Genomic DNA, 16,399 nt, shown 5'->3' with positions numbered 1-16,399 from the left:
CTACTACTAAGCCTCAATCTCCAACTAATTTGAATGACTATATAAATTTTCTATATCCACTGAAATTCGGGCCTTTTTAGTCCAATATAATATAATATTATTTTTTTTCCATGTGTTAAGTTCCTTAGGCTATCATAGTTTGAAATGGAGAAATATTTACAGAATAGATGTTATAGGGCAAAGGCAACCGGTACACAAAGTATTCGCATTCACACAAGATTTGGGGAAGAGATGTTATAGGGCAAAAGGCAGCCGGTGCACAAAGTATCCGTATTCACACAAAATTTGGGGAAGGGCCGCATCTTAAAGGGTGTAATGTAGGCAGCCACCCTGATGCGCGAGCATAGCGGCTAATTCCACGACTCGAACCCGTGACCTATAGGTTACACAGAGAAAACTTTACCGTTGCTCCAAGACTACCTTTCAACTTAATGTTATAGCTCGACTTGACAAAAACAATTTCAACTTTTGGTTGCCTGCACTCTAGTTATAGAAACTAGAAAGTCACGAACCAAAAGCATTCAAAATTCAACAACTACTACGCCTCTCCAAACTAATTTGAATGACTATATAAATTTTCTATTTCCACTGAAATTTGGGCCTTTTTAGTCCAATACAATATTATATTATCTTGCCTATTCTAAGCAACTGAGACAAGGGAAGAATAACATTGCTCGGATAGTTTATCGTATGCAACTCGTGTTATTTGGGATTTCTATCCATCATGTTTAGCTTCTATTCTATGTTTTGATGCTTCTCATTTAGAGAACAGGGATGTTTCCCTCATGTAACTCTATTTTGGCTTGATCGTTTATTAAATATGTGTTCCCTTCAACAAAACAATAACATGGAAAGAACATATATAAGCAAACATAAGATTGACAATGTGAACTGGATTTCTGAAGAACTCAGTTGAATAGAACACACTGCAGCAAGCAGGTTCAAATATTGCTACAAGATGGATTATCAACACTACAGAACAAGATGATAGCATAGCTGATACAACACTAAATGTCCCATTGGCGTCGCCTTAGACAGCTCGATACGAGAATGCTTTTTCTACCTTCAGAGTCAAGAAAAGAAAACCAGCCACGGATAAGCAAAGGGAAACGAACATAATTACTAGCATCGTCTGCAACGAAATGTGGGGGGCGAGGAAAAAGACTACGGCGATTGCAAAGCTCTGCCAAAGCTTAAGCTGGGCAAATGCTCCTTCCTGTTAACACAAAATGTTTAAATATTTGATGTAAAACAATCATCCAGTGAAAAAGTAGCCACAATTTTAAGCAACATAAAGGAATAATAATCGTCTAAATAAAAATCAGAACATGATTAACATTAATCTTGAATAAAGATGATGTTTATACCAATTTATTTGGGCAAACCTCAAATAAAATTAGGGTGAACACATTATTGAAACATGTGTTCGATGTTTAAGAATTCACTTCCATTACTAGCAGTATGTTTCTATATGTATTTTAAGGAGATTTCCATGAACTACATACCAAGAGATGTCAAAATGATAAAAATAAGTTGGTAAATTAGTACCAGATCATCCTTGAAGAGTATCCCGAGCAATGCGCTTAGCTGGGTATTCAGGACTCCATCACCTATGCCCCACAAGGCTGCAACGAGAAGCGGATATAGTATGCCTAGAACTCCACCAGTCACACTACAATAGAGGAGAAACAATACGATTTTACGTACCAATATCAACTTATTCCAAAAAGTAGCAAGGGAACATTACACGAAGCGAACCTGTGACTCAGTAGAATCCATGCCAATACAGAAGCCTGAACTAAAGCTCCACCCGAGACAATTATCGAGATAGATGAGAGACCAAAGGTAAAATGGCCAGCCACTAGAGAACACTGAAACAATGTCCATCCAACGATAGTATATATGTCATTACAATGGATCAGGTCCTTTTTTTCCTTGTCTAATGTTTAAAATTTCTCTTTCACATAAACATGAATAAATTTTGTTCCAGACACAGTAAGAAAAATTCAAGTAATAAGCGAACATTGCAAACTCAGCATTTGTCAGTCTACAATGAAAATTTTATGGATGATTGGTTACTTAGGTTAGTGCTCAATTCGCACTGCCAATACACTTCTATCCCATGAGATTACAATTACTCCCTCGGACCACAATATATATATATATATTTTTCATTACTACAACTACCTTAGCATTCAATTAAGATGTTTCCTATTGCAGATTTTCAATTTTAAAAATAAAATGAAGCAAAACAGAAAAGAACCAAAAGAATAAAATTTATAAATAAAAGGCTCACCAACAGACTAGGGACGCAACTAAAGAGAATCTGAAAAGGACAAATTTACAGCTCTAATTGCTTCGTAAGACTAAAGAACACACCACAACAGCAGAAAATTGAATTAGTTTGCTCAAAGAACACAGTCAAACAACACCCTGTTCAAGTGAACCTGTAACTAAAGATTGAATTAGTTCGTTAGTGCATTTACATACTTACAATTGCATCAAAAAACCCATAAACAGCCATTACACCACCAACACCACTCTCACCCATTGTAGGCACAACAATGTACTTTGTGAATTCAGCCCTGAAACACGTTGTCAATTAAAATAATGGAACAGCATAAGATGCTGCAAATTCTACTCCAATGATCTATAAGAAGTATTCTTTACCATACGAATGCTTGCTGTAAGCCTGAATACGCAATAAGAGGGATGACCAAGAGCATTCTTATGTCTTGTAAAAGGGTGACGATAGGCTTGAACAAAGTTACCACAGAAGAAAAGAAACTAGCAGACGAGTCTTGTAGTCCTGTCTCCTCTTTACCAGTTCTCTTACTTAAGAAGCACATAAGAACGGCACCGAGAGTTATGGTACCAATAAAAACTAAGAAAAGTGCCGTTGTGCCACTAGTGCTTCCTCCCTGTAGCAACACAAAACTAACAAATCGTAATGAAAAACAAACAAGGATGAGCAGTTGAGCACTTAATCTGAGGAGATCCTTACTTCTCCGTCTCTCATCAAAGCTAGAGTGATAAGATTTCCGACAAACTGCAAATCAAGAGAAAAAGTTGTTGCGTTCATGGAACTATCACGTGAGTGGAAAATATATCAAGAAAATTTACTTGCAAAGCTCATACAAAGTACCTGATGACTTGCAAATATTCCCCAGAATTCACCGTTGAATTTACCAATTATAACAGCTTCGTTTAAGACATGATCATTTGCATGACTGCACGCTGTGGAAGTAAGATACGTACCCTAACCACAAAGAACAAGATTAAGGCTATCGCTGAAGCCAAAACAAAATCCAACTCCTAAAAGGAAGTCATACCTGCCCAACCCATATTATAGAAGCAGCAAAACCGAGGTACAAAGAAGCTGGGACCATGGTATACCTACAAGATAGCTTAATCAACTGACGATAATTGAATATCATGAACATCTTAAACAAACTATAGGTCTCAAGAACAAAATACGCAAAACCTTATAAGTTGTTAGCATTAAAAAAAGAAAACATAATCGACAAAAAAAGTGGGTAGAATAAAAAGGAGAGTGACAAGAAAACCGCAAAATTGTGTAAATGGACTAAAGTTAGCATCTAGGATAAACAAGTAGGGGCCCAGTGTTCATCCTTGGTGTAGAACAGTTATGGGAAACTCTTTTGTATCTACTACTATTGTTCTCAAGCTAGTGATGGCTCCTTCATACGTGTCCTTTAGGGCATTTATACATTTAATATGCATTCATTTCTTCTCCATCACCCACTAAAGGACCTTTCGTGGTACTCTATCATATGCTTTCTCTAGGTCGATGAACAGTGTTCGTTTTTTTAAAAGATGGGGGCAGCAAAAGGATTAAAAGTATTGATTGAAAAAGTCTCTCATAAATTTTATAAACCAAGAGGGCTTTAAATAGCCAATTTAAAAACAGAATCTGCAGAAAATCTGGAGAATAAATATTCAAATTCAAAAACCTAAACTATCTCAACTAACTTATCCTATTAAATTTAAATTTAAACAAAGACTCCTCCTTCGACTAAACTACTTATTATTCTGGTAAATCAAATATTAGCAGTAACAAATGCAAAATCCAACACTCCTCCTTGCTTTTGTTGCTGCAATAGGTTGATCCTCCTCAATTTCTGCTTTGGCAATTTGTGTTTGTGCATTCTTTCAAGTGTTTTTGAACTTGCATCCATCTGCAATATGACTTGTTCTTTCCTTTTTTCTTCTTTTTGGTTTTGCGCATAAAAAACAATCTCAGCAACTTTGTCTTGTCTGAAGTTTCTTCTAAAGGAGTTTTAATTTGGGTAATGATAAGATTTGCGGGGAGTGGTTGTAAAGATCTTTCTTCTATAACAACATATGTTTCAAGATACGATTTTATTTTCACTGATCAAATCTGATAATTTTCGCCAGTGAAAGTTTGTGGGGCATTCAATGAGAGACTGCTGCTTGCCATGTTTGAAAATGGGTTTAAAAATTGATATTGGTTAAAAATGATTTGAAAATGGTTCTTTGGAAGAACTCACAGATCCCGTAAAACCAATGAAGCTCTTGATACCACTGTTGGTTTTTTTAAAAGATGGGCAGCAAAAGGATTAAAAGTCTCTAATAAATTTTACAAACCAAGAGGGCTTTAAATAGCCAATTTAAAAAACAGAATCTGCATAAAATCTGGAGAATAAATATTCAAATTCAAAAACCTAAACTATCTCAACTAACTTATCCTATTAAATTTAAATTTAAACAAAGACTCCTCCTTCGACTAAACTACTTATTATTCTGGTAAATCAAATATCAGCAGTAACAAATGCAAAATCCAACAAACACCATGTGCAGATTTTCTTCCTTTCGCCATAGCTTTCCATCAATTTTCTTAGCAAGAATATAGCCTCTGTTATAGAGCGATAGGGCATAAATCCAAATTGGTTCTCGGTCACTCTTGTCGTATTCCTAAGTCTACGGTCTATCACTCTTTCCTAAGTTATATCGTATTGCTCATGTGTTTAATGCCACGATAGTTTGCAAAACTTTGAATTTATCCTTTATTCTTATAAATTGGGATCAGGGTACTATTTGTCCACTCGTCGGACATCCTACCACTTTTTATTTTAACATTGAATAGCTTGGTGAGGCATTCTATTCCAACCTCTCCAAGACACTTCTAAACCTCTATAGGGATACTATCCGGACCACAAGCTTTTCTAATTCTCATATATTTCATGGCATCCTTTACCTCTGTCAGCCTAATTCCACGAGTGTAGTTAAAGTTTTTATCCTGCACAGACATTTGGAGGTCAAAAATGATATATGAATAGGCCTCAAAATAGTACGGTGAAGGAGAACATTCAGGTTTTTGACACTATAGTGCATTATTACTAGTTTACTACTATCAAGTAGAGATATTTGTTGCTTATGGCTTGCTTTCACAAAACAAGCATCCACAATGGCAGACAGTTGGGCATCACATGCCCTGAGAGAGCAAGCAGTCATTGCTACTGTTTAGGGGCTTCAGTTATCACATCCAGTAGACCTATGAGCACAGCTAAATCCTCGAGCATTTCTTCCATCTTCCAGAGTCTGACTCTATGTTTTCATAGATTTCAGTTTGTCTTTCTGGTACAACCTAAGGGAGGAGACTTTTGATTTGAATAAGAGATAGTCCTTCCTTCACAGGTAAGTTCATAAAAATTGATGGCATGTTGTCCCTGATAATGCAGTTACTAATTCTACAAACATCAAAAGGATGACTATAACATAGGTTTGGCTGGCTTCTAACTGAGAGCTAGCATATAACTCTTGTTGGCAAGTCAGCTGGCTACTAATGCCTCCTTAACTGTTTAAATCCCATTTTGAAATTTATTGCATGGCTTGCTCTAACCATTCTAAGCACAACTGTTCAAGCCTAGATCATTCTGACAAGAAATTAGCAAAAAGCCAACTATAATAAACTTCTTCATGGCTAATGGCACAACCGGACGACGAGAAATATGAAGCCTAATAGACCTCTATAATTAGTCCAATAGAGTACAAGATTCATGTTTTTACTCACACTAAGGATTCATAAGTGCGCAAAATATTGCAAAAAACACAAAACCAAACTACAATCACAACTCACTTTATGAAACGAGTTAAATTGGATTTGCACAACACAATCACTGCCAGCGAGTGCAGAGCCACATATCCTTCGCCAAAAAAATATACTGTTTAAATAGGTAAAAATTATTACTTTATGTATATATACTATGTATTGAATCTCCTTGACTTCTTCGGGTATATACTTCTTTAAATTTTGACTCTCCTTAGTGAAAATCCTAGCTCCGCTACTGCTGCCATCTCAATAGCCTAATTTTCCAGTACTGGTTAAACATTTTATTTTGGAAAAACAAAATGCAATAGACATAAAAAAAAAAAAAAAACATACCAATTGGGCATCAAATTGGCAGCTACAAACAACCAATAGCCAGTACTCCCAAGGATCAAAGCATTCTTTGACCCAAGCTTCCTAACCACCAATGAAGCAAATATTGAACAGAACATAAATGATAGATACAATATCCCCAATGAAGTTGTCCCTAAATTTCCTTCCTGAAACACAAAAAAAACCTCAAAACTCAATCGCACTTCAACTTCTAAAATCATGCAAATTCCATCCTAAATCACAATTTTCACACTAAATAACCCCAGAAAATTCATAACAAAAGAACAATCTCAAAAACCATACCGTATTAATAGTACTTTCAAGATTCTGAGCAGCCCCATAAGCCAAGAAAATCAATAAAAAGGCACAGCTAAGAATATGAACATCTCTTTCATGATTCACAATTGGGTTTTGATTTTTGGGATTTTCAACTACAAGGGGTGCTTCCTCATCAGTAGCCATTGAGAAAAAGAGTATAAAGATTGAATTTTTCGAATTTTGAACAAATACCCACAAATGAATTTATGCACACAAGTGTATATATAGTGTTTTTTTTAAGTCAAAAGAGAGAGAAAAGTGAGTAACAGATTTTGCCGGCAAAGTACTATGAAGAAAAGAACATATAGAAAGAGCTTAAGCTCCTCAAATATGACAATAAGAAAGCTTCAGCGGCCATGGTGGGTGAGAGAAAGACAAAGAAAAATAGTGATAATTTTCTTGTTTTGCATTAATAATGATTAATGTTTGTTGAGTTTTTTTTTCCCATTTGGGACAAATCAAGATTCTTTTTTTTTTTTACAAGGTAACAGACAAAAAGTTTTGATTTTTAAAGTAGTAACTTTTAGGAATACAAAAGAAGCATATGACCAATGATTCCAGATTCACCCCAAGTGAAGATTCTTGGACTTTTATTAACAAATATCCATCTTATAGGTCGTCCATATTTATTTAGTAGAGTATGTCACAGTTTTTGGGAAATATGAGAATGTCATTTATGTTCTAGTTACGACATTACTATAATAATAAGATGATGAAAGGAGGGTTTTGGTGTAAGGTTAAATAGTTGTAGTGACACAATGGGTTCAAATCGTAAAAATAACGGTAATAGAAGTGGGGCTCATCCCCTGTCAATATTAGATCAAATAATAGAGAGTTGCAGCACTAACCTCTTCTTTTATTGATTCAGTATTTAGGGAAAGATAACTTAAATATTGAGATTTGAACCCGCACTTCTGATAAAAACTTATGCACATATAAGTGTTTATATCAAATCATATTAATTTACATGGTTAAGAAAGGTGAAGAAGTGTATTAATTAGATATAATTTAGTTATAATAATGTATTTGAGTACATGTATTATGTATTTATTGAGTTAGTATAAACATCATTTATTCAATACAGTTTTGATGTTGAAATTGTACTTGGCAACTATTTAATGGAAAGTCTCTTTTTTACCTTAGATCTTTTACCATCAAACTATGAAATTGCTCTTTATTTCCCTAATTATTATGTATCAAAATTGGTGGCATTGCTAAAACCAGATCCAAACACAAACCACCAGCAGATGAGTTGACTGCAACAAGCCAAAGGCTGGCATTTAGACTGCTAATGGAGCTATTAATAACAAGATTTAACTTATATTCATGTACATTATAAAGAAATTACATTATCAATATAGTCTGAAAAGTTACATCTAATTAGCTTTTAAATGATTTGCTGGCATAGAAATTCTTTATAAGGGTGGTGTATAAAAGTTAACCTCCTTAAAAGAAGTCTTATAATAGCTAGGCTTAGCATTTAATTCTTTTAACTGTTCCTAAAAGTAAAATACTCTTGAACTATTGAAATCACAAAAACTATTCTGAAGGCTAGGACTAAATGCAATGGTTATGATTCTATAGATGTTGAAATGACAATACTTGCCAAGATACGCGTCTTGGTCCAGTGGTTAATCAGCAAATTTTTGAGTAGGAGGTAATTGGTTCGAAACTCAAACCCCAAAATGGATGTTTTTTCAAAAGCTAACTTCCATTTATTAGCTGTTTGCTACTTCTTTTTTTTCCTTTTCTTTTTCTTGAAGACAACACCTTTTAAGATTTCAAAATCAAGTTTAACATCTGAAAATCCATTTAACTTAGAAGAAAGAATCGGCTAAACTACGTCTACACTGTTAAAAAAAATGTTTTAAGTTCCTTAAAACTTATTTAAATTTGAGTGGTTGTGTGATGCCTTGTATAAGAAAATATGTAGTACTATATGAGGTTTTATGCATACATTTCAAAAAGTAAAAAATCGTCGAGGAGAGTTATAGTATTGTAGTTGTACTGTATTTTATTGATATAATTTTAATTTTTTTTTTTTAAATATGGCATCATTGTTATATTTGTTCATTTATTTATTTTTTAAAATATCGATACCGCTTGCGAAAAACTCTGCGCCTAGTGTGCGATAGCCCCTTTCGTGTGCTAGACTAGACTCTTAATGCTGTATGGGAAAGCCGATGACAAGATCACAGTATGCAAAAGGAGAATTGAATTAAAAAATGAATGAAAGTTTGCTTGTATTAAAGAGTACTTAAATAGCTATTTACGTTTTAGTTACAACAGTACTTTCATGATTTGTATTGTACTTAAATTGTATACAGTTAAATCAGGGGCTGAGCTACAACACAACTTACGGGTTCGGCTGTACATAATAGTTTTTATCCAAACCACGAATTTGTCTTAAGAAATCTATCGAATATGTATAATTTATTAATTTAGAACCCACTAATTTAAACAAATTATATTCCTGAACCCATAAACTTCAAATATTGATTCCGCCTTTGAGTTACATAGCTTTTTATTGGAAAAGATTTTTTTTCTACTTAGACCATTTTACTATCAAAGAATAGAAGTGCTCATTGTTCCATAATTATCAAAATTGGTGGCAACTCTAGGCAAATCCAAACAATAACCACCGGCAGACGGGGCGACGGCAACAAGCCGGGAGAAATTCAAAAATAGTCAGATTTACAAGTGGTAATTGAAAAATAGCCACAGTTTCAAAAGTAATCGAAATTTAGCCACTTTTCATGTAAAGATAAATTTGAACGAAAACAATGTTCAAAATTCGGAAAATATTCCAGCATAATATACTGGAATTCCAGTATAATGTATCGGTCCAACATAATATGCTGGAAGTTCATACACATGGGCTCCAATCTCCGGTATATTATGCTGATTTTTCTGCGTGTTGGAGTTCTAGCATAATATGCTAGAAGTTCATACACAGGTGAACCAATCTCCAGTATATTATGCTAGACCCGTCCGTGTTGCAGCAAAATAGTGGTTATTTTTTAATGAATTTGTAAATACTAGCTATTTTTGAATTATCAATCCGAAAACTGGCTAGCCCGTTCTATTTTTACCAACAAGCCGGAGGCTGGCGTTTGGACTGCTAGTTGGAACTATTAATAAAGTTGTACTTTATATACTCGGCTATATAAATAAAATTATATTACACTTACTTGGTATTTACCGGTTGTAACATGTAGTTACTTTTTACTAGTCCCTCTGGTCCACTTTAAGTGATTTTTTGATCTTTTTTTTGTGGTCCGCAATATTTAATTTTTTCAGATATCAAGAAAAAATTAACTTATTTTTTCCAAAGTTGCTCTTGGAATAAAGAGTCTAAGAATAATTTGTTATATTTTCAACGAGCAAATTAAGGTTAATATAGTTAATTTCATTATTAATTAATATTAAAAAGTGAATTCCTTAATAGGTGTGAAAAGAGCCGAAACATGACTTAAAGTGGACCGGAGAGAGTAGTTAGTAGTACTTGTTTGCAAAAGTTATATCTAATTAACTTTTAAGGGGCCGTTTGGTTACAAGGTTTACAGTAGTTATTCCAGTATAAAATTTGGAATTAATTTTTATCCAACATTTGGTTGTACATACTAACTCAAATCTGGATAAAGCTTATAGACTTGGCATTAGCTACATCCCACATAAGAGATGAGATTATAATCCCATGGGATAACCTTATCTATTCCAAAATTGAACAAAATAAGGCCTTATTATTTGCATTGTTTAAAAGGTTAGTGTGTACAAGTTAATTCATAATAAAACAGTAAAGTGCCATAGTAGCTAGACGTAGCAATTAAATGCTTTAACTATTCTTAAAAGTCAAATAATCTTAAATTGCCCAATTTGAGAATAAGAAAGCGTGAAAACATAGTAGATCATTAGAAATTAGATAAAATAATGAGAAAGAGCTTTTTCTTGTATAGTTCTTTATTTTAAAGTCATATTTAATTCAAGTAGGTGTAAAAAGAAAGAAAATTTTGGTGGCATCTAATTCTATCCCAAAAACGACTAAATATGCCCGTTAATAGTCTCTGCGTGCGGAAATACTTTAAGGAACTTCACAAAAAGGTAATGAAAGAAATGTCAATATTACCAAATTTCAACATATCAATGTGATTTTTACTCTTGAAAATATTTATGCCGTATAATCTTTCACCTAACATAAAACTAAAGGTTATGATACACTTCGACCAAACAAACGATTCATTTGGTTCTCCAACATTTGTTCAGACATAATTTTCTATTCGAGATTGCATCATTCTTGACACTAGTAGTCATGCGGTCAACATTAAAAACAATTAATTAAATTAAATTGTGATCGAGATTGTTTGAACATATTAGATTGTATTGCTTTAATAAATTTTAATTGTCATCTCATTTGTTAATACAATATACCCAATAATAATATATCTATTAAATTACAAAGGAGACTTATATAGTTATAATAACTTTTTTGTTCTATATTTTGTATTATATTATTCAATATTCAGTATTATAACATTGTTAGTATAAATTTGTATTAGCGCATTATTTTGTTTAATATTTTTGTCTGCTACTCTCTTTTTAATATAATATAGAAGATATATATTTTGTTACTCTTAAAAAAATTAATTTTAAATTTTATTCTATTGTGTTAATTTTCAATTGTGTAAATTTATCAATAATATTTAATTACTTTATTTTATTTTTAAAAAATTAATTCAACACGTATCCAAATTAAGCCACGTCTCAGCCTAATAATAAGCCACTTGGCATTGGTCAAGACAATGCTCCAAGAGTTAGTTATTAGGAAGCTATTTGAAAAAAACACAAATCTCCTACATTTTAATGCAAGAAAAATCAAAAATTAATTATATCTCCTAACATTTTGGTAACTGATATATATGCAATAACTTATGTTTTCCCTAGATTTTAAATTTATTTTTAATGCAATAAAAATTGAAAATTAATTATATCTCGTAAGATTTTTTCTTTACACTAATTAAAAAAATATTGTATTACTTATTTGATGAAATCTTATAGTTTTCACTTGGATTTTAGGTTATAAACTAGACTAAGTGCTCGAGACTAATGTTTTGGGTATTCAACGCAAGCCCCTTGAAGCATATTTTTCTTTGCAGAGCCTGATCACATGCTCTAGTTGCGCGGTGTTACCATTTCAGTGTAATTTCTGGGGTACAAACTAGAGTTCTCTGGTATTACCAAATCCAGATTTCATACGCTCTCTCTCTCTCTCTATCCCTTATAGAAGATTACAGATGCACGTCTTTGCAAATTATTTTCCAACTCTCTTGATAACTCTCCGGTCTCCACTAATAGATATTGTAGCTAGTGTATTGGGTAAAATATGTTATGGCACGTGGCCGTCCGAGAAAGGGACACGTGGAATCCAAGAGGGGATGATTGAAGACAACTGTTTCGTTTGTCACCGGAAAGAATAATACTCAATAAAGATGTGATAAATGCTTCTCTTCCGGTAGCATTAAACAGGGAATATTCATGGCATTAAGAGTAGTTACCCGTTACAAGGAATTTGGCATTTATGTTCACCGTTACATCTTCATCAATACTCCTCATAATTGACATTAAAAAGGGGCACGACCCTAAGACCTTCTTCATAGCTATAAATAGTGAGCTCAGGTGTCATTGTAAAGGGCACAACTATTCTGGCAAACTTATACTATATTTTATACAAAACTCAATCCAATCTTAGCTTCTGATTTCTCGATTCTTTTTGTTTTTGTGCCCGGAAACATTGTTCTCGGAATTGTTGCTTCTGTTGTTCCGTCCATATCTTAAGGCTAAGTGTTGCATAATTCTTCAATTATTTATTTATTTCAGGATCAAATTAATTCACTTATCTAGAAACCACGTATAAATTCAACTGTACAGTTTTATGGGTAAACAGTTTGGCGCCCACCGTGGGGCCTAGATAACCGTGTAATTAAATTGATCCTTGCCTTTTTTACTAACTTGTTTTAATCGTTTTTTGTCTTAGAAAAAATCATAAGAAATGGCAGATAACACTGTTAATGACATGCACAACCCCGAGATTCGAGGGGATCAGCCTCAATCAGTGATACCCATAACGAAGGAAGTGACGCTACACCAGTGCATGACAGGCAGTATCCTCGACATGTTCGGGGGACCACTCCCGATGACACTGATGAAGAGTATGTCGTCGACGCGGTAAGGGTCTTGCAAGAGCAACAAAACGATCATTCTAGGCCACCTCCCGCGACAAGATAAAGTTATGACGGAGATGAAGCAAGCGATGTCGGGAGCTTCGAATAAAGCAAACAGACGAGATCTGATCCCTCCTGGGATTCCCACGAATCAAACAACACGAAGGACCGGCAACAACACTCCCAGGGGTGAAATTGGCTCTGATGGGGCTGGGGGGAACGGATCTGGTCTCAACAACGAGAACGATTCTTTCAGGAATGAACTTTTACGGTTCATGAGGGAAGTAAACGCCCGCATGGACTAGATTTCGGGCGTACCACCAATGCTGATATAACCAGACTCAAAGAAGTATACTCAATTATCGTACAAGCTAAGTGCGACACCAGAGTTAATCCTGAAGCGGTTCAAAATATCCGAAATGCCAAAGTATGATGGAACTTCAGACCCACATGAGCATATTACCACCTACACAACAGCGATAAAAGGGAATAATTTAGCTCATCACTAAATCGAATCTGTGTTGCTAAAGAAATTTGGAGAAACCATCACGAGGGGAGCCTTGACGTGGTATTCGCATGGATTCCTTCGAAATGCTTGCGGATTCTTTTATCAAGGCTCATGCCGGGGCAAGAAAAGTACAGGCCCGAAAGGCCGACATATTCAGGATAGCACAAGGAGAGTCTGAGCTACTACGAGAGTTCGTTACCCGATTCCAAAAAGAGAGAATGTTGCTCCCGGCTGTCCCAGATGAATGGGCGGTTGAGGTGTTCACCAAAGGATTGAATCCGAGGAGTTCAGGCGCTTCTCGTAAATTGAAAGAGAGCATACTCGAGTTTCAAGCAACAACCTGGGCGGACGTCCACAACCGGTACGAATCAAAAATAAGGATCAAAGATGATCAGGTTGGTTTTCCATCATCGACCAAAGGACGAAAAAAGAATAAGGAAAAATCAAAGGATGATTATGACGCGTACATGCGAACTTCGAGGGACCGGTTTTTGCCTTACGAACAAACTGAAGGCCGTAGCAGAGGATTTCGTACATCTGACAGGTTTGCGATCGACAGAAGGATCGATCGCGGTCGGAATAATCGATCACTGCAGGATAAAGAAGTGACAGGATCACGGGATCCTTCCTACCCCAAATTATCATAATACAACTTCAACGTCAGTATAGTGGAATTGGTATCGGCCATGAGAAATATCAAAGAAGCATGGTTCCCAAGACCGATAAGATCTGATTTTGACAAAAGGGATCTCAATTTGTGGTGTGAATACTACGGTACGAATGGCCACTGAATAGGGAATTGTCGACATATCCTGGAAGAAGTGGCAATGTTACTAAAGAATGGTCACCTCAAAGAATTCTTGAGCGACCGATCTAAGAACAACTATGGGCGTAACCGAGACAACGCAGAACCCTTGAAAGCATAAGAAGATTCCCCAGTCAAATAATCAACATGATCTTCGGAGGGAACGAGATTAACTGGATCACCTTTTTAGCTGCAAAGAAGACAAAAGTGTCAATAATGCATAGCAAAAGGCTCCGAGAAGACGATATCACTTTTACAGAGCAGGACGCAGACGGACTGCTGCTACCACACAACGACGCACTGGTAATTTCTTTAAATGTGCTAGATTTTAAGATTAAACGTGTTCTAGTGGATCCGGGGAGTTCGGATAATATCATACAATGGAGAGTGTTGGAGCAAGATAAACTCACCAGAAGCATTATTCCGGCCACGAAGCTCCTCGCCGGATTCAACCTTTCAAGTGTGACAACTACGGGAGAAATTTTATTACTCACAAACGCTGAAGGAGTAATGAAAATAACTCTTTTCGAAGTGGTAGATGGCGATATGGGATACAACATCATTCTGGGATGGCCATGGTTGCACAAGATGAAAGTTGTACCATCAACATACCATCAATTGCTGACGTTTCCAACACCCGAAGGAATTAAGCAGATAAGGGGCGACCAACCGGCGGCAAGGGAGATGAATGCAATTTTGGTCTCCAGTAGCAAAGGAAAGGAACATGTGGCATAGCAATTACAGGGCTTGGCACCTACTCCTGAACTAGATGAAGTTAGCCAGGCATCAGAAGATAATCAGGTGCCGAGATATTTCCAAGTTCCAGAAGAGACCGATGCGACGAAGTCCACAGCGGAAGAGCTGGAGCAAGTGGCATTATTTGAGGAATTCTTAGAAAGGAAATTCCATATGGGGACAGGACTGCACTCGGAACTCAAGTCCGACTTCATTAAATTCCTTAAATCTAACGTCGATTGTTTTTGCATGGTCGCATGAGGATATGACAGGTATCCCAACGGAGGTAGCCGTACACAAGTTAAGCTTGGATCCTAACATACCTCCGGTAAGACAAAAGAAACGCATGATCGCCGAAGCCAGGAATAAATTCGTCAAAGAAGAGGTAACCCATTTACTTAATATCGGTTCAATCCGAGAGGTAAGATATCTAGATGGGTTAGCTAATGTAGTAGTAGTTCCTAAAATGAATAATAAGTTTCGCATGTGCGTAGATTATAAATATCTTAATAAGGTGTGCCCGAAAGACTCGTTCCCTCTGCCAAACATCGATCAAATGATTAAAACCATGGCCGGGCACAAGTTAATGCATTTCCTCGATGCTTATTCCGGGTACAACCAAATTAAGATGAACCCGGAAGATCAGGAAAAAACTTCGTTTATAATAAATTTCAGTATATATTGTTACAATGTGATGCCCTTTGGGTTGAAAAACGTCGGATCCACTTATCAACGGCTCGTGAACAAGATGTTTGAAAATCAAATAGTAAAAACTATGGAAGTTTATATAGACGATATGCTCGTCAAGTCTTCAAATGCAGGTGATCATATTAAATATCTGCAAGAGACTTTCGACATCCTAAGGAAGCATAACATGAAGCTTAGTCCCGAGAAATGCGCGTTCGGGGTCAGCTCAGGTAAGTTTTTGGGATTTCTGGTATCACAAAGGGGGATCGAAGTAAACCCCGATAAGATCAAGGCCATAGAGGATATCCCAGACCAACTTACAAGCATGAAGGAAGTCCAAAGGCTTACAGGGAGATTGAAACCTTTGAGCAGATTCATTTCCCGTTCGTCTGAAAAGAGTCATTGTTTCTTCGCACTACTCAAGAAGAAAAATAATTTCGAATGGACCCCAGAATGCCAGCAGGCTTTAAGGGATTTAAAGAAGTACTTTCCAAGCCCTCCATTGCTTTCAAAACAAAAAGAATGGGAAACGTTGTTGGTTTACCTTGCAGTTTCAGAAGTTGTGGTAAGTGTGATTTTAGTTCGAGAAGACGAAGGTACGCAATCTCCTATTTATTATGTTAGTAAAATTTTCACGGGAGCAGAAACTCATTACCCACATTTGGAAAAACTGGCCTTAGCTCTCGTAGTCACTGCTCGAAAGC

The 16,399-nt window shown here is 35.7% G+C and overlaps 2 protein-coding genes across 2 annotated transcripts; one reads left to right on the top strand and one right to left on the bottom strand.

Moving 5' to 3' along the window:
* Window positions 1-878: 878 nt before the first annotated feature.
* Window positions 879-7,134, bottom strand: LOC104112084 (UNC93-like protein 3). The gene is made up of 10 exons (XM_009621914.4): window positions 6,728-7,134; window positions 6,428-6,591; window positions 3,333-3,396; window positions 3,146-3,259; window positions 3,005-3,049; window positions 2,671-2,921; window positions 2,495-2,585; window positions 1,759-1,871; window positions 1,549-1,672; window positions 879-1,216 (listed from the first exon to the last, which is right to left on the bottom strand). The coding sequence occupies exons 1-10, from the start codon at window positions 6,884-6,886 to the stop codon at window positions 1,031-1,033; spliced, it is 1,311 nt and encodes a 436-aa protein (XP_009620209.1). The 5' UTR covers window positions 6,887-7,134; the 3' UTR covers window positions 879-1,030.
* Window positions 7,135-14,420: 7,286 nt separating this feature from the next.
* On the top strand, window positions 14,421-15,008 carry LOC138896221 (uncharacterized). Its single transcript, XM_070181007.1, has one exon. It carries the CDS (start codon window positions 14,421-14,423, stop codon window positions 15,006-15,008), a length of 588 nt encoding a protein of 195 aa, XP_070037108.1.
* The last annotated feature ends 1,391 nt before the right edge of the window (window positions 15,009-16,399 follow it).

The sequence above is a fragment of the Nicotiana tomentosiformis genome, chromosome 7, assembly GCF_000390325.3.
Source record: "Nicotiana tomentosiformis chromosome 7, ASM39032v3, whole genome shotgun sequence".
In the NCBI taxonomy this organism is placed as follows: domain Eukaryota; kingdom Viridiplantae; phylum Streptophyta; class Magnoliopsida; order Solanales; family Solanaceae; genus Nicotiana; species Nicotiana tomentosiformis.
The sequence above is the reverse complement of the archived record's forward strand: the minus strand, read 5'-3'. Positions and strand labels throughout refer to the sequence as shown.

Bases quoted from the DNA above. Each gene is read 5' to 3' on its own strand.
- LOC104112084 (XM_009621914.4), bottom strand. From the start codon at position 6,886: ATGGCTACTGATGAGGAAGCACCCCTTGTAGTTGAAAATCCCAAAAAT. The intron at 2,922-3,004 runs GTAAGGATCTCC...GTGTTGCTACAG, and splicing joins CTTTGATGAGAGACGGAGAA to GGAGGAAGCACTAGTGGCAC. The intron at 1,217-1,548 runs GTACTAATTTAC...TTGTGTTAACAG, and splicing joins TACTCTTCAAGGATGATCTG to GAAGGAGCATTTGCCCAGCT.
- LOC138896221 (XM_070181007.1), top strand. From the start codon at position 14,421: ATGATCTTCGGAGGGAACGAGATTAACTGGATCACCTTTTTAGCTGCA.